Source organism: Caretta caretta, chromosome 9 (assembly GCF_965140235.1).
Source record: "Caretta caretta isolate rCarCar2 chromosome 9, rCarCar1.hap1, whole genome shotgun sequence".
In the NCBI taxonomy this organism is placed as follows: Eukaryota; Metazoa; Chordata; order Testudines; family Cheloniidae; genus Caretta; species Caretta caretta.
The window spans coordinates 91234855-91253492 of record NC_134214.1 but is presented as its reverse complement, the minus strand read 5'-3'; the positions used below and the strand labels follow the sequence as shown (position 1 = coordinate 91253492).

General features: G+C 38.9%; 1 protein-coding gene across 3 annotated transcripts in view; it reads right to left on the bottom strand.

Moving 5' to 3' along the window:
• RADX (RPA1 related single stranded DNA binding protein, X-linked) overlaps positions 1-18638 on the bottom strand; it is a 34488-nt gene that overhangs the window by 2804 nt on the left and 13046 nt on the right. The window contains exons 7-14 of one of the 3 annotated variants that reach the window (XM_048865375.2): positions 17582-17689; positions 15664-15831; positions 14861-15015; positions 14120-14337; positions 10502-10581; positions 7290-7589; positions 1977-2159; positions 525-620 (exon numbers count right to left, since the gene is read on the bottom strand). In XM_048865375.2, the coding sequence (XP_048721332.2) occupies positions 525-620; positions 1977-2159; positions 7290-7589; positions 10502-10581; positions 14120-14337; positions 14861-15015; positions 15664-15831; positions 17582-17689 (1308 nt within the window). The remainder of the gene's footprint in view (positions 1-524; positions 621-1976; positions 2160-7289; positions 7590-10501; positions 10582-14119; positions 14338-14860; positions 15016-15663; positions 15832-17581; positions 17690-18638) is intronic. The other 2 variants (XM_048865377.2, XM_048865378.2) reach the window with 2 other exon arrangements.

Here is an 18638-nt window from a genome sequence, read left to right as displayed (position 1 = left end):
TGAGTGATGGCATAATGAGCAGTAAACGTGTGGACAGAGGACCACTTTGCGGCTCTACAGATGTTCTGGATAGGGATGCGTGCCAGGAAGGCTGCCAAAGACATCCCTTGATTGGTGTCCCCAGTGCTGGGATTGAAGAGGGCTCAGCTGAGCCCGCCTCTCTAGTCCTGAGGTGTGATGGCTTCAGGCAGGTGAGCGATGGCAGGACGTCCTTCTCAATGGGGAATGGTGCTGCTGAGGTGGAGTCACACGTATAGGTCCCAACGCGGATTTTCCCTGAGACTGGGGTACCATTGGAGGGTCAGGATCTCCTAAGCCGCTTGAAGGGCTGTAGGCATCGACAGCACCTGAAGTTGGCCTGGGCCTGCACCGCTAACCGGGGTTACAGGTGAAGCATGGAATGGGCTGCACAGCTTGACCTGAGCTGGGGCTCAAGTTCCCAATGGGGGTATGGAGCTGCCCGGCACACGTTGTGGCTTGCCCCCAGCCCTCTTCTTTCGCTTTCGGGAGGTAGGAGATCTTACCCTCAGTCTTTTTCGGCTTCTTCACCGGAGCCGTGGAGGGGGACCAGTGCCGGCCCGTGGAGCACTGCGCATGGAGCGGCAGCAGTTGACTCACCACTGTGAAGACACCACGGTAAGTCGATCTAAGTACATCGACTTCAGCTATGTTATTCATGTAGCTGAAGTTGCTTAACATAGATCGATCCCCCCCACAGCGTAGACCAGGCCTTTGGCAGCTGGTATGCGGATTACTGACTGGCATAGGCCATTTGCAGCGATTGCAGGGCTTAAAACCTGGGGCATGCCCCGTCCCCCAGCAGAGTCCCGTTTGGGACTAACGAAGAGTTGAGAACTACTACTAAGGGTAACTAAGAGCTACTAACTATGTACAACTATATTACAGGTTTTCAAAGTTCGCTAGAACTGAGAACGCAACACCTCTAGAGAACGCTAGTTCTCAAGAACCGAGAACGTAACTGGTGTACTTCGAGAGGTGTTTCTCAAGCCGAAGCAGCAGAGGTTTCAGCACCATCACTGGTGGCAAGAAGGAACTGAGGGTGGGAGGAGCCGGCGGCGCCCCTTATACCACACCATGCTGGCGTCACTCCAGAGGATGCCAGAGCCGGCCCCTCCGGATACTGCTGAGGGAAAAGCTTCCGGCGCCGGTGCATGTGGCAAGCACACACACCTAATGTGGAATGGACATGAGCAAGTACTCGAAGAACGAGGACAATTTACATGCTAGTCCACGTAAAGAAAAATTTACTATTCTTCAAGCAGTTTGGTATGGGGCAAGCAAAAAAATGGACTTAATTAAAATCAAGTATTTCTATTTCTGATGGATAATTTCCAGCATTTACATAGCACTTTACACATTTGAAGTGTGCTACAAACATTAGCTCCCTCTAACATATTTTTTGTGGGCAGCCATTACATGGAACTATAATTTAAAAGACAATTAACAGTACACAAAAACTTCAGCTTTTACTTGTTGCAAGTTGCACTAGCTGAGTGCTGGCTCCTTGAAATGCCATCAGTGAAATAGGAATGAATGATTGAAAGCTGCAGTGTTTCATTTATGGACCAGATTCTGGGCCAAATATTAAAAAAACCTGGTCTCTCTGCTAGTATAATTTTGTGCAAACAAATAACTGCAGGCACAATACAGGTAATCCAGAAGTGACTCAATGTGTGTGTAGCAGGTACTTACATATCCAACTTCGTAGCATTCTTATTTACACCTGCTAACTTATGGCTGCAGAAAGGTAGGCCTAGTGAAGACTGGCCTGAAAGACAGACCTCATGTCTACAGTATCTAGTAAAGGTGTTAAGTGAAAGCATACATGTATCCTATGAGACGGGGTGCCGAATGCCTGACTTACAAATAGGGACCTGTATACAATATTAATGCTTACATTCAGAGATAAAAGAAGAAATCGATACATGAGTAATACCAATAATAGCAATTCTTACTTGAAAGTGGAAACGTGTCATAAAGCTTTTGATTGCTCGTGGTGTCCTGCTGACACACAGAGATGCAGCTCATACAGGATAACAACATATCATTCTGAATATCCTCTATTCGAAATAAATGAGGATCTTCAGGACAAAACATAGGTGGGAATGCAACATCTATAGCCACATCATGGTTTATCCCTGTTAAGAGAGAATTATTTCAGCAAAATATTTCACCTTCAGTTTGTAATAAGTTTAATGCACAGTGTTTATTTCTCTTCAGTAATTCTTTTACCAATTACCGCATTTAAACCCAGCTATTCCAATCTGAACATATGCAAGTTGTCATAAGATATTCACCCATACCCCTCTGTTCCCATTACGTACTAAACAATCTCAGATAAACTAAGTTTCAACAGAAAATATGTACACTTACACATGCATACTAATATTACATATATTTAAACTGACATCATGCAATAACCATATTTTTATGATAAAGGGATTTTATAGTATTTGTAGTTTCAGTATATGAAACCAATTTTTAAAGAGGTTTTCCTCTCTGTCCCCATGGTGTCACTACAGGACAGAGAGTTAAGTTGCTTAGGTGCCTTAACTGTACATATCTTGCCCATAACATGTTTGGATTTCTTTTAAATGTAACCTTATCTGAATTTCCTAGGTTTGTAATGCTTGCAGTAACCCCAAAAGCTATTATGTTTTGCACTCTTAAGTTACTGATACATACTCAGCCTGAAATCCATCTTAACAGTTTTCACCTGGAAATTTCCTTGTTCAATTATTATAAATGTAATACATGAACATGGAATAAATGTAAAAACAGTAACATCACAATACTATTAATGAACTGAAGATATGGATAACATTTAAATATTTAATTTTAAATTATTCAAGACCAATTCACTAGTATACTTTGGCTACTTTGTGCTACTCTGAAGCAGCACAAAGTAGCTTAATTTAATAGCATGCAGCCATGATTCAGAGCAATGACAGTTGGACAGGGTGGATAAAAATCAATGATTTAAAAAAAAAAAATCACAAAAGTTGGATTTTTTTTGATAAAATGCTTTTTCAAGAAAAAAACCTATCTAAAGATACATTATAGCTCATAGATAGCTCATCATGGAATAGGAATTATAAATTCTAATTCTAGAGTATGAGACAATATATTCACATAATATTTAAGAAAAAGTTTTGTAAATGAGTTCCAATAGTTCATGGATTAAGGGGGACCCAATCTTATGGGGTCTGTATAGATTTAGGTTAATCTTCCTATCTACACAATGGGACTCAGTGCTCAGTCTAGAAGATACCATTAGAGATGCTTAGTTTTGCAGTTCTCAAACTGAGGGTTTGTGTCTCCAGAGATAACATGCTTGTTAACAGCGAAAATGTCTTAAATAAATAAAATAAATAAATAAATATACAGAGGTGAGAAATAACAGACCTCAACTCTATTGTCCCTCTGCAAATTTGTGTACACAAAGTCAATCCCTTACCTCTCTCTAAAAGTGCAAAGTTTCAGAAAGTTCAGTGAATAGAAAATTGTTGGGGGTGGAATAGTTTTGGACAAGGAGAAGAAGTCTGGAGATAAATGTGAGAAGGGAGGGACAGGCAGTAGAAACAAAAGTGAAACTGTTTGAGCAGCATATTCCAGAAGTCTTGAGGTCTTTCTGAGTGCAGCCTTCATTAGTTTGAGATCTACCATACCATTCTCTCACTAGAAACGAAAACCTATAATGGCAGCAGGCCATAAGAGAGACCCAGTTTGCGAATATTTTAATGAAGTTCCTCTACCTTAAGTAAGACAGGCATGCGTGCAAAATGCAAACAGTAAAACGAAGAAATGCAAGGCCTGGTTGCCCAAATGAAACAACATCATGAGAAGTGTTCCTTCTCAGGAGGAAGGTGCATTGAAGATGATGAAAGGAACATGTCTGAACATGCAGGATCTTCAGGTTGGTAAACTTTTATTTCATACTTCTTTCTTAAGGACTGCCTGTCTTCCTTCTGGACTGTTCTTGAATTCTCATGTTTGAGCAAAAAATATAGTTGTTACTCTATGGTACTATCATTTTAGATGCAGTTGTGATAAAAAATAAACAGCTGAAATTGGCAGATCTTCCTTTTAAAATTTCACCTTTAAAGTAGTACTGTCAGTGAATGCAATGAGTAATACCAAATGAGCAGTATGGTAATAATAATTAAATAACTGCCTTGACTTATTTTGTTTAGGAGAATCCATCCTCAACATACAGGATTCTGAAGACTATCCACCTTCAAGACCACCATCATTTTCTATATTTTCAGAGTTATCTGCCAATGATACTGTTTCAGTCACATCATGTATGTCACACAGCCACAGTATATCACCCGAAGCAAAAAGAAAAAAAAAAATCTCCATCATCCAGAAACAACTGTAGAAAAGTTTGTGGTAAGAACTAGCAGATTACAAAAAGAGGTCATTGATGAAAAAATTGCCCAGTTTGTTTATGTAACAAACTCTCCTTTCTGTATGATTGAGAACCCCCACTTCATTAACATGGTTCAGTCATTAAGACCAGAATACAGTCCATCCAACAGAGCAGATGTTGCAGGCAAATTGCTGGATAAAGCATATGAAAGAGAAATTGAGCAGTGTGCAAAAGGTCTAGAGCGTAAAATTGTTAACCTGAGTCTTGATGGGTGGAGCAATGTCCACAATGATCCTGTTGTATGTGCTTGTGTGACAACAGAAGAAGGGAAGGTCTTCTTTACAGAAACAATTGATACATCAGAAAATGCGCACACAACAGAATACTTACAAAAAGCTATAACAAACTGAAAAAAATTCAAACAGACAATGCTGCAAATGTATCCAAGATGAGAAGCAATTATTTAGAAGAGAGTCCCAAGCTAATAATATACAGTTGCAGTGCTCATTTGATGCACCTCCTAGCAAAAGACGTCAGTGTTCCAGAAATAAAGGCTAATGTTGAAATTGCAAAATACTTCCATAACAACCACTTTGCAGCAGCTGCTCTGAAAAAAGTGGGAGGAACCAAGTTAACTTTCCTACAAGATGTACGATGCAACTCAGTAGTGGACTGTTTTGAGCCCTATATCAAGACCTGGCCTAATCTGATGACAGTTTGTGAACAAAATCGTGAAAAAATAGATGGCAAAGTTCTCAACACTGGGCTTAGGAGAAATGTTGAACACATGCTGAGTACTCTGAAGCCTACTTCTGTAGCCTTGAACAAAATGCAGAGAAATAGCTGTTTTATTGCTGATGCTGTTGAAATTTGGAAGGAACGGAGTGAGATCTTAAAGAGAGAAATATACAATGACAGAGTTAAATTGCAAACATTAAAAAAATGAATGGGACAAGCACTATCTCTAGCTCATTTTCTTGCAAATATTCTCAATACTCAGTACCAGGGTCAAACCTTAACTGCTGAAGAAGAGGAGCTGGCTATGACATGGACATCCAGCAATCATCCCTCCATAATACCAACCATAATAAACTTCAGAGCTAAGGGTGAATCATTCAAGAAATATATGTTTGCTGATGATGTTTTAAAGAAAGGTATACCAGTGAACTGGTAGAAGTCACTTAAGCACTTGAATTCAGAGACTGTTGAAGTGATAATCTCACTTTTAACAGCAGTAGCTTCTTTTGCTGGTGTAGTAAGAATATTTTCTTCCTTTGGACTAATTCATTCCAAATTGAGAAATAGTTTGTGACCTGAAAAAGCAGGAAAGCTTGTTTTTCTTTTCCAGATTATGAATGAACAGGAAAATGAAGGTGAAGATGACTGAGTTAGCTGCAGAAGCCAATATTTTAAAGTTTCTCATGTTGACCTGGCTGACATAGACTATTTCATTTTTTTTTTAAATATTTCACTTAACTATTTTAGTTAAAAACAATTTTAACAAAAACAAACCTGATTCAAAAGTTCATATGCTTGTTTTGTTACAATATTATATGTTTGCTGTTGAAGAAAAAAAATCCAGAATACATAACGTTGTTGTTTTAGTTAAATAAAACAATTTAAATGTCTGTGTGGTGATGTTCTCCTCCTAATACAGCAAGAAAATCCTCCAAATATTAACCTGCTGAATTGGAGATAGTTCACCTCCTAGTGACTTCATAAATATCTGCTTCAATTACCTTTGGTAAATGAAATAACCAATTATTTATTTTCTGATATAGCTGTAAAACTAATCTGAAAAGTTTTCAAAACAAATCACTTAAAAAGGTATAGTGTGTACCTTCTAAAAATGAAACCTACATCTATCTCTGCGTTGTGAAGAATGTGTATTAAAGTTATAACAACCAACAAAAAATGCACTTTTATGTAGAAATCCATGATTAAATTGAGTCTTCCTGACTAGTGATTTAAATCATGATTTAAATCAAATCCACTCTGCAGTTGGAACCAGTCCAGTTATAGATGAGGCTGAAGTAGTACTCTTGAAACATACGTACAGTTCCCTTTACACCACTGACTCATTTCAACAAACACATTTCCAGCATGTAAAATAGCTGGAGAAAAAGGGTGGAGATTGGTTATTGCTGTTTTCAAAATAGCTCCACTTAAGAATGATCTGACCTACCGAACAATGCTTGTCCGTAATCCTAACAGTTACATAAAAACAAAATTTTAATAGCTTAATTACAACCCAGTCTCTTCAAATGTAGCCGAGAAACCAGATTTAAGTGAATTTTAACTGCACAGAAAGTACAGCTAGAAAGCAACTTTCAAATTCACAATTTAAGCTAAAAAAAGGGGAGGTGGGAGTGGGGGCGGGCAGGATATTTTCCACAAAAATTTAATGCTGTTTTTCAAACTGATATTTTGAACAGTTTGTTTTTGTTCTATTTAAAAAAAAAAGTAAGGAAACATCCAAAAGCCAAATTTTAACTTTCTTTAAAATTAATTTTAAAATAGGTCTTAACTCAAATTACATGGAAATTTGAAAATCATCAGAAAATTAATGCTGTACTCAAAATGTGCTGTAAGTCTGGAGACTACCTCCTTTTAGTGTAAAACTCAACTCAGACTTAACTATGGAGTTTGGAGTGGTGCCTCCTTAATATTATCCGTTAAAAAAAAATCAGTCTGTACATTTAACAAGATTGTATATAAAAAGAACCTCATTCATTTCTTAACTTAGCAATTTAGCATAATGCCCAAATTATACTAAAGTATCCATTCAACTTCATAGAAAGTTAAACAGTTCTTTGTTAAACATTGAGAATGCTAACAAACCTTACATTGCTAGGATTTCTTCCTAAAAAAAATTAAAGTACTAATTGTCACTTACCCAGTATAGTCACTTCATAGTGCCCAGGGCCACTGGCACTTTTAAATTCATGAATTTCTTTATTTGTTATGTATTCTTTTGGATTGTGCACAGCTGGATGTAGATTGTATTGCTGTATAAGGAATTCTTTGAGCATATAATCAAATTTACGTGGGATGCTTTCTGGGAAAACAGTGCAGTAATGCAAGTGATCTATTAAGTTGTCTTTCACCATTACCCACAGATCACTTTGCCATGAATCATGAGAAGTTCTTCCCATCTCTTCTATTTCAGGTGCATCATTCACTCCCTGTTTGTCTGCTATTATAAATACATTAAACATTTAGTTGATCAATATGCATAGACAAAACCATACCACCCCCCCAATGTATTAGGAAAAGCAAAAATTTCATGAATAGATTAATATTAAAGTCAAATGTGAAAATATAGGTGGAAAAATCAAAACGAAGAATGCATAAAGAATTAAGCTAAGGCTGGACTGTTAGTAAATACTGTATGTTGTTTCCAGCTACAGTTTGAAGACCGGATTCATAAAAATAATTATTGGTTGGAAGGTGCCATTCATTGCTTGCTTTTGGGTGGATAAGGACCAGTCACCTCCCCAGTCACTTTGTTTTACCAACACTCGGGAAGTATAAAAAGGAAACAGGTACTTTATGATGATATTCTTTACCACCTTCTGTACAACGTATATTCATGCAATGAAGACTACTGGCTGTACCTTATAACAGTGGTTCTCAAACTTTTGTACTGGTGACCCCTATCACAAGCAAACCTTTGAGTGCGACCCCCCGAACATTTTTAACACTATTAAAAATGCTGGAGGAAAAGCAGGGTTTGGGGGTGGAGGCTAACAGCTCGCGACCCCCCCGGTAATAACCTTACGACCCCATGATGGGTCTCGACCCCCAGTTTGAGAACCCCTGCCTTATAATGTATATTGTGCAGAGTCCCAGTTATATAGCTAACTGTAAGTCCCTATGTCTACCATTATATGTAACCTGTGAACTAAGAACTGGAAAAACTTCAAAGAAACCATTTTTTTCCAATTTTGTAGGCAAGTCCCCATTCTGTGAGCTTACCACTAGGCCCATTCCGAAATGTAACCAGCCTATTTTTTTTCCCAGTTATCCCTATTTTGTCTTGCCCTCCCCACAAATAGTGCCCCCATCCTGATACTATACTATGAAAACTTGTATTGCTATTTCCAATTTAGTCACATGAATTGTGTGTGCAAATTTCCTCACTGCTTCGCAGGAAGCACGACGGTAGTTATTACAACGGAGCTTTAGCTGTCCCAAAGAACTGAAGACACCAGGGTGTATATGGCTAAACCAGAAATGGCAACACCCAAGTGGAAGACCATTAAACAAGCAGAGTACACGACCATTACTGCATTGGATGAGACACAAGGAATTATAGTGAAAAGTAAGGAAAACTGGTGGGCCTAAGAAACTGCACTAGCATTTGAGTGCTGTCTGGAGAACCCTTGTGCAGAGCATGGAGCAGGACTTATCTCACAAAACTGGTGTGTATAGTAAGTTTACAACCACCATCCTCCCCCATTCATAAGCACTCTCTCAGTTTACTATATGGATGATTAAGGTGGTCATGCATTAGATAGGGGGAAATTACTATTAAATATAGATGAGTCAAATGAAACTGAAAACAATGACATCTCAAAAAACTAAAACAAAAAGCTTAGCTGCTTGATTATGTAACAGTTGCTTTTAATCTTTTAAATTTATAAGCAGCGTGTTATATCATTGGGAAAGTGAACATTATTAGGCATTCCATAACAATGCTGGCTGTTAGAACTGCAACTCTTTGGTAGCGCTGCCTTATATCAGTGGTACAGTATACCAAGTGTTAAATTTCATGCTATTGCCATTTTTAATTTTGAGCAACTAAACATCCACATCTGGTTAGAAAGATAGCTGGCTGAAAAGAAATTTTACTGGGATATTCTGTATAATTACATTAAGAGAAGAAAGAAAAATACTGTAACTGCGACCCTCTAGAATAAGTGTTAAGACCTTATTTGCAGGATTTTGTGGTATTAAAGTTAAAAATTGCTGGGATATAAATGCCAGGATTAAATATCTCTCCCCTTCTCAAACTTCAATCATGCCTTCTCTTACTTTCCTCTCTTTATATTCTGGGGCTGTAATTTGCATGTCCTCTCATATTTGAATCAACACAAACAGATGTGAAATTAGGACAGGACAGCAGAAGTTACAGCCTTTTGCTACTGAAAAGTGAGATGCTGAAATCCACGTTTAAGAGAATGATGGTATTTAAAAGGAAACAAAGTAAGTATTTGAAGCCCAGCTGGCTGGAGAGAGCTCTCTGCAGCCGACACCACACTTTCTTTGCCAGTCTAATATATATATAAACGCCATCATGAACATCTGATTGCGTGAGCTCCCACTATGAACAATTACAATAATGCAGATTCCGCATGGAATAAGATAGAGTTTACATATATTGATAGTAAACTTACAAATGAAGCCCACACTAGGAACAGATATAATTTGAGATAATATCTGTTTAAAACATCTGGATTTAACTTTCAAATATAGACGAAGAACAAGACAGGGAAATTCTAATGTGTTTAACTTAAAAAAAAAAGTCCAAACATGTAGCTAATAAGATGTGTAACTCTCATCACCATGATTACTTGCTTGTATGTTACTACCTTTCCTCAGAGTCTGACTTTTTTTAGAATGTACTTATCATCTGGGAAGACTTTCCTGACTTTGGAAACACTACCACATTTGGACCACTACTGCAACACCAACAACAAAAATAGAGACGAGGTCCTCTGCCCTGCTCCAGAGATGCAACATGGACTCAAAGCCAGCTAAAGAGACATTAAGGATTCCTTACACAGTGGCATAGAGCAATACAGTTGTGTTCTACCACTCATACAGCCACCCCAGCATGTGTTGGGGGAAAAGATGCTGATACCTAGTTGCCAGAATGGTTCCTTAGAGGCTGTTGCAGCTTGATGTAAATAAGAACAGTCCTGGGGCTTCTCTACATTGTATTAAGGGCTGAACCAGCTCAAGGATGGTGGGGACAGGGGATGTAAAGGTGGTATACTACCACCTTTGTCCCCCAACTTTGGGCCTGAGCGGAGAAAGTCTAGATCTACATCTTTTGTAAAATACTGGAATGATCGCAGCCAAACAAAATATTTAGCCACATACCTCTATCAGGTTGTGAAGTGTCAGGCTCAGTCAAGATATTTTGTTTTGGAACAGAATCTTCTTGCTGAAATTCATGCAAGCTATAAAAGGAAAAATTACAGTTAATTCTGAGGTTTTCAAGCTTCACATAAAATTGTGTGTGTGTTTGGTGACTAGGTTATAAAAAACCTGTAACTTCTAAAGCACAAACTCCAGACCTTGATAAGAGTTCTTTTTATTGATAAGGATCACTCTGACATTGAGCTCAGAAATTAACATTTGAGATAACTAGAATCATTTTTCTCAGCATAAACCTTCTCAAAGTTCAAGACTAAATGCATTTCTTGACACGTGAATCAGTGAAATCTACAGAAAAATGTTTTACGTTAAAAACAGCATTTCTCGCCCTCTAGTGGAAACTTGCTGAAAACGACATGTGTAGCCCTGGCAGAAACAGAGCTGAATGTCATAGACCAGCAGTTCTCAACCCACGGGCTGCTTGCAGCCCAAACAGCACATAGCTGCGGCCCACGTAACAACCTCAGGGCCATACAGTATGTATATTGTGGATGCAGCCCACATAACACAAAGAGCTGCATATGCAGCCCACAATAGTAAATGGGTTGAGAACCACGCATAGCCCATAAACAGGTTTCTATACTAAGCCCTCTCAGTTCCTTCTTGCGGCAACTACAACAGAGGGGCAGGAAGGCGGGTAATGGAATGTACACGAGCAACACAGTTCCAAGAACAACAGTTACGAAAAGGTAGGTAATAGTTTTTTCTTCTTCGAGCCCATTCATGGTGACTCACAAGCAGTGTCCATGGCAGTGAACTTGGAGTTCACTGTTGTACAGCTTGCAGCACTGCTGTGTCAAGCCAGCATCATCTTGAGCTTGCTGGGTAAATGCATAATGAGACACGAACGTGTGGACAGACGACCAGGTAGTGGCCTTACAGATCTCTTGGATTGTGCCAGAAAGGCCGCTGATGACGTTTGTGCCCTGGTTGAGTGTGCCGTCACAACTACCCGTGGAGGCACGTTTGCCAGCTCACAGCAGTAGCTACTGCCGACATTCATTTCTGCTAACCCTAGCCAGGACTCCTGATACCACAGATATGGGTTGGAAGGCACACAGAATCCTCCCATCACAAACAAACACAGAAATGTTTGTTCCGAACATCAGTATTATGCTCTAAAGCAGTGGCCTCCAAAGTGGGATGTGCAAGACCATCCGTGGGGGTGCGCGGCAGGAGGAGTGCCACCGGCATGCTGGCGGCAGCTCAGCTCTCCCCACTCCGTCTTCAGAGGCAGCTTTTCTTTTTGTTTCCCCAGAGCTGGCCCTGGGGGTGCGCGATTCAAAAGGTTTGGAGACCCCTGGTCTAAAGAGATCTAGCTTGACTGTCACCCAACTCCAGAAAGATTTGATCACTGCTAGTTGATCAACACAACCTGCGTATGCCCTTTAATCCACCGGCTTAACCTTTCTATGATTTAGCATTTGCTTTTCCTGACAGGTTGGTAATCCCCAGGAATGTCTCCTGTGGGGACTCTTCTCACACCAGAGTTTGTTTCTCATCACAATAGGTATGATACTGCTTCTCCCTGTATATAAAAAGCACTGTGGTCCACTTGATTGTTTTAATCAGGGCAAGTGGAATGCCACATGTCTGAAAATTCTTAAAGCATTCATGATGCTACTTGCTAGGTCCAACGGTGCAGAAATTTAGAGCTGTGAGAGTTTCTTCCAAGTCTGCATGCTGGAGTACTGTGACAGTTTGTACCCGTATGCTCACCCCTTTTACAAGACTATGATACATTTTGTACAAAGTATGCCTTATGAGGTATCATTTGAAACTCATAATTTGCTGATCATTTTTGTCCTGGTAAAACGACTGTGGCAACATTGTATGTAAAGTTATAAAATTCTACTGTATGACATACTGAGACATGTTCCAAGTTTAGAAAAGCAGCCACAAACCAGTTCCTTAGGGACAAAAGGCAAACTGATGCCTGAGCCAGGTATCAACAGAATCAAATGACCCCTCATCTGGTTAAGTGGCCATTCTTTGGCAGGGAAAAGGGCGTGAGGGAGAAATTTACATCTTGGCAAAGAAACAGCTGGAGATTCCCATCCCAACACATTTTCTGCATCCTGAACCCCAGTTGGAGATAATACTCAAAGAAGAAGTATAAAAATGGGGGACAGATGCCCCAACTTATTCCTCCCTCTCTCTCTGCCCATGGCAGCCATGTCACCTGAGGAACAAAGAAACAGCTTAGGACTGAAGGAGGGATCCTGCTGAAGCATGTGGTGAGAGAGACTTTTGCTTTGAATTCACTAAGCTTAAGTTAGGTATTAGATGCATTTTACCTTTTATTTCTTTGTAACCAATTCTGACTTTTATGCCTCACTACTTGTAATCACTTAAAATCTATCTTTCTGTAGTTAATAAACTTGTTTTATTGTTTTATCTAAACCTCTGTGGTTGGACTGAAGTGTTTGGGGAACACCATTTGAGATAACAGGATTTGTGCATATCGTAGAGGGCTGGGCAGTACAATATTCATATTTCTGGGGGAAAGTCTGGGACTGGGAATTTGCTGGTGTTACTCTGCAGTGTTATTCAAGAGAGGCTGGCCATAGCACTCATTCAGTATAGCTGGGAGTAATTTACATTCTGGAGGCTTTGTGAGAGCAGACTAGGAGTGGTTGCTCTCACAGAGAAACAGTGTGAAAGGCACCCCAGGTTGGAGAATTGAGGGGACACAGCTGTTCAACAGTCCAGATTGTTAGAGTCCTGCACAGATAAAAATTGATATCTGTGGATGCGGATACCTGCGGATAGAAATCGGTATCTGCTGAACCGCAGGGCTCTCCTGGGAACCAGAGCGGCAAAAGGAGCAGAACGTGGGGCCACCACTCCCAGGAGCCAGTGCCCCACACCGACTGCTCCTCCCGTACAGCTGTATCTCCCTCAGCCCCGCCCCCGTCCATGCAGCTGTTTGCGAGACTGTGTCTCCTGTCTGAGGTCTGTATAGCCGTGCTGGAGGAGCTGCTGGTGCGGGGCGCTGGCTCCCGGGAGTGGTGGCCCCACGTTCTGCTCCTTTGGTCACTGCGGTTCCCAGGAGAGCCCTGTGGTTCAGCGGATACCGATTTCTATCCGCATCCACGGATATCAATTTGTATCCGCAGAGGGCTGTACAGATTGTACCCTGGATAATGTCACAAGTATTTAATCAAGAATGGCAATCCAATGAAATTTATGTTTTTGGAGAAAATAAACTCAGAACCAGTGGTTCAGATGACTGAGAATTAATATAATAGCTGCAAGAATATAGCAAGAGCTAAGGAGGATGATTTTCTGCAGAATCATTTCCATGGCTTACAAAGTTCTAGTCAGTAAGGTGTTTTCTTCAATCCTGCTTTCATTGACTAATGGGAGCAAGACTGGGTCTATAAGGAACAAGGATTACCATTTTTAATTGGGCTGCTTATAGTTTCAGTCAGTTGCCTTTCAATGGGACTTGTACTGCTAGATCACTTAGGTACTTTTTAAAAATCTTACTCTATATATCTATAGTAGATCAGTGAAATGGAACAATTAATATAACCACACTTTATTCAACAGGCTTACTTTTCAGGCTCTGTACGGTGTTCGATCTTTCTCTTGATTCGACTCTTTCTGGTTAACATACGTGGATGCTGCTGTTGTTCCAATGAAGCGCATTGTGAATCAAGTACGGAGTTAGCTTCTTTATTTCGATGGCTTCGCTTTTTCCCTTTCGTAACACAATCTTTAGACATACCAGTGTTTTTTATAGTTTTTTGAGATGCTGACTGGTCTCTATCTTCCTGTAACAGATAAACAATTAAAGCTATTTCATCTTCAATTTCAAAAAGAGATCAGACTGATCTCTAGTTAGTTTTCCTCCAATAACTTTATGAGGAATTGGATACAAGATTGAGACTAGGGTATCGCCATCATAGTGTCGAGCAAATTTGCTTTATAGAAAATCCTCTCTAATCAAGTTTAAAGAAAAAAAGAAAACACCTCTGTCTAGAAAGTGATAGGTTATATTAAAGTAGCCAGTTCTCCCAGTCCCTAATTTACTTTAACTATGCTATTTAATTAGTTTTTAAATCAGTAACTTTTATACAGCAGGTACTTTTATTGAAGACTGTAACAGAAAACAAGTAAATCATTAAGTTTTAAAAGTTAAACTATGACTTTCATGCTTCTCTTGTGCTCAGAATGGTAAATTCAGTTAATCAAGAGACAATGTATGTTGGTTCTGAATTCAAATGCAAGAGATCTCAATTGTAATTACGATCGCAGCATCTTAAGTGCTATACTATTAATCCTCAAGCACTGTACCTGAATTGGTTCCACTCCTGAGGCATCTTCAGCTGCATAGCTGACATATTTTATAGCACTAATTATCCCCTGAACAGCAAAGCGCTTGTGCTCCCTGTAGTGCAGGTCTTCAATCTCCCTCTCCATTTCGCTTATGGCTTTCAAAACTGATTCAACTGCAAAAGAGGAATTCCCACAAATTTAAGTTTTAAAGAAATAGAAAACTACTAAAAAGTATCAATGTTGGATTCATAAAAAATAATTGGAAAGAACCTTATTGCTAAATTTAGATTATTGTCTTAAAATTGAAATTCTCAGTAATTAAATCCTCCTGTTTTCTCATCTCTCATTTTCAGAATATTTGGGGAGCAAAGCTTTTCAGCAAGCTCAGAGTTAATACTGAATTATCATAGTTATTCAAGGCTCTGCCTAATATACTACTGAGGAAGTTCTTTATCATTATCAAATCTTATGTTCTTCAATACGACGCTGACTTTCAAGCTGATTGAAGATGTAGCTGAAGCAGATGGTACAGAACAGAACATCTATGGAGTATACATTCAGAGGGGCAGATTCTCTGCTGACGTAAACTGTCAAAACTTCAGTGCCATCAATAGAGCTATGACAATTTATACCAGCTGAGGCCTTGGTTCAGAGTCTATCTTCAGCAGCTACATAATACTTGTTCCTTGAAGGACATTCCAGTATTTAACCATTGATATAATCCAGGTGCAAAGCAATCAGAGTTGCTAATTTTGAATACTTGTGATGACATCTCAGATTGAGGCACATGTAATGGGGATATTAGGTATGGTGCAGGATACCTTTATTATTTTTACAATACTTCAAAAAAGTATTTGGTGCTGGTGGGAAAGGACAGTATCCACCAATTACAGTTTTCTTCATTTGATCAGCTTCACTTTGAGTTTTAATCCACTGGATAAAGTTTTTCACTTTGGCATCTCTGGTATATGGTTGGCCTTTGTGCCACCCTGTTAAAACAAAAGGTTTTATTGAAATATTGAAATAAAAGGATCAAATAGATTAAATTGTTTTTTATAAATTGCTACATTTGAACACTATACAGCAATATGCACAAAAAGCCAAGTCAGAGATGCTAACACAATGTCCCTTCTAGCACTCAATAGTGGCTTTATGAAAAAGTGAAATGGGACCCTTATATATGGCACTTGGATTTAAACACACAAACTCTTAGGTACCCTAAATGCTAACATTTGGGTAGTAAAACAGTTAAACACTCTTTTTAGAACTAGCTAGTTATATTCTGTCCCACACAACAGAGTAAAAAAGATGAGCAAGAAGCAGCATTTCACACCAAGAAGTTACCTTTTCCTCATCAAAGGAGACCCTATTCTCCTGTTACCACTGTGTCCGCAGCAAGATAGACCAATTTAGAGGCTGTTGAGCTGAAAACAGTCTCAGCCGATGATTTTGAGATGCTAGCTGATGCTCTGATTTAGGAGCAAGGTGGATATAAAGCAGAATAGCTAACATACTGGAAGCAAGTCAGGAGGACACTAAAAATCAGAAGTCCTTCATTTGGAAGCTCTGAAATCTAGAACTAGATACCTCTGTCAAGAGGAAGATTTGTGGCTAATCCTGATTCAGCCAATCAGAAGCTCCTCTGCAGACCCAACTGAGTGTGTTGAGGCATCCAGATATTTTTATAATGACATAAAAGTGTATTTTCTTGTTTCCATCTGCCTATAAAGGGACTCAGTACTCATTGTCTGGGCTGACATACCATGTCAGGAATACTGTAGAAAGAACAAACTGGATAGTAAAACAAGGATATGTCTGGGGAAGAATGTTTACTGGGCTGAATTTAAGATTAAAAGCTATACAGGACCTTTTTGCAATAGAACGGAACACTGGAATCTATGAAAAAAGCAATTGATGGAATTACAGTTTTTATAAAGGTTCCTTGTTGCATATGATTAGGAGTGTCAAGTTCTTAAAATAGTCTGTAATGAAGCAATTAACGAGTCTTCATATGGACCAACCCAACAATAGCACAAACACTGGATATATTATTATAATTTCTTAAAATATACTATGATGATTTAGCAGGGGAAGACACCTTACATCTTTCGGTTACCATACTGCAATGTTCTAACTTTTGTAACAATCTCAATATTTTCAGCTCATAACTGTCCTGATCTGCCTTTCAATATCAGTTAGCTCATATCTTCTCATCATGGCTTGTTTAGAGTCCATCTGACATTAGCTCAATGAAGTTTTAATAGTTTTACTCAATAACTTCATTTTCCTTCTTTCTTCTTTTGTCTTCTTGTGCACGTCTTGTAGACGTGAAGGAAACCTAACCACTTTCCGGACAGGCCAATTTATGAATGCTGAAACTGGACTGGTCTCAAGTTTATAATCAGGCCAATAGGAGTTAAATATGAGGGTATTTTGTTTGGGAGTGGGAGTGTGAGAGAGAAAAAGGAACCTGAAGTCATTAAATGGAAAAATAAAATTTATTGACTCTCCAGAGGATTTCAGAAGTGGCGCTTTGGTAAAATAACATCTCTGAATGAAGGAAGGAATGCAAGGTATGCTACAGTGTGATGTTGGAATCTGCTTTAAAAGCTAATTGTTTTTGCTCTGTATCTAGAAATACTATGGACATCTTCAAGCTGAAATACCTCATTTATCGAGGAATATATAACATGCAGTACTTGTCATGTAAAATTAATTTAAAAATAATATTTTATTTACCTGTAATAAACATCTGACTCTCATTTGAAGTTGTAAGGTAAAGTGCTCTGGGAGTATTCTCAGTGATGTCCCGCACCACTCTCATCTGTGTGCACACCAAATAGGTCACTAGAGAGAAAAAATCATTTCAGTTTTTTCTGGTATATCAAGATTCCAAAGCTGTCCCATACCAAAGTAGTTTTAAATATGCACTAAAAAAAAAAAAGTATCTTAACTCTTGATCCTGCAAAAACTTAACCATGTGGTCAATGCTTCACTCTTTTGTTGTCAGAGCTCACAATTTGGGGATGGAATTGGATTCATAGCTGTTAAACAAAGCAATAAGATTTCAATGGAAGTTAAACATTTGTACAAGTATTGGCAGGATTCAGGCCTTGGCAAACCATGCTACAATTAAGTTAATATTTCACAATTCAAACATCACAGATGTTTTGTCTCATGAAGATTTGCGTTCAGATTAAAACTATGCATTAAAAAAAACAACTTTCCTATGTGCCAGAGTAGTTTCTCTCTCTCTCTCATATATGTTGGAGCTACTGTTCCACTTTGAGTAAATAATTAAATCCTAATAAGGCCAAAGAGATAGAGAGACTGATTATAGACCAGTGGTTCAGGCACTTCCCTGGGTCTTGAACCTGGGTCTCCCACATCCAGATGGAGCGTGTTAAGCACCAGGCTATCGGCTATTCTTGGATCAGCCTTGCTCACGTTTTTTCATAAATTTTTCTGAAAGGTCTCGTTTTTGTTCCACATTAGAACAGAATTTCTTGTCTTCCAGCCAGCCTTACTAATTCTTCATTATGTGACACAATGGAATCTATCAGTGTTAATAATTAAAAACAGCAACTATGGTCGTATACAATTCTACATTTGATTTCCTCAACTTTGATATTTCAAGTATTCTGCAAAAAAGGCCAAACAACTATGATAGTTAAAAGGGGATTAATTGTGATACCATTCCAGATTTTTCCTCAAAACTTCATCACAGAACATCCTCCCCCTCCAAACTCATTTCCCCTTAACCAAAAAACACAGAGTACAAGAAATAGTAGTTAAT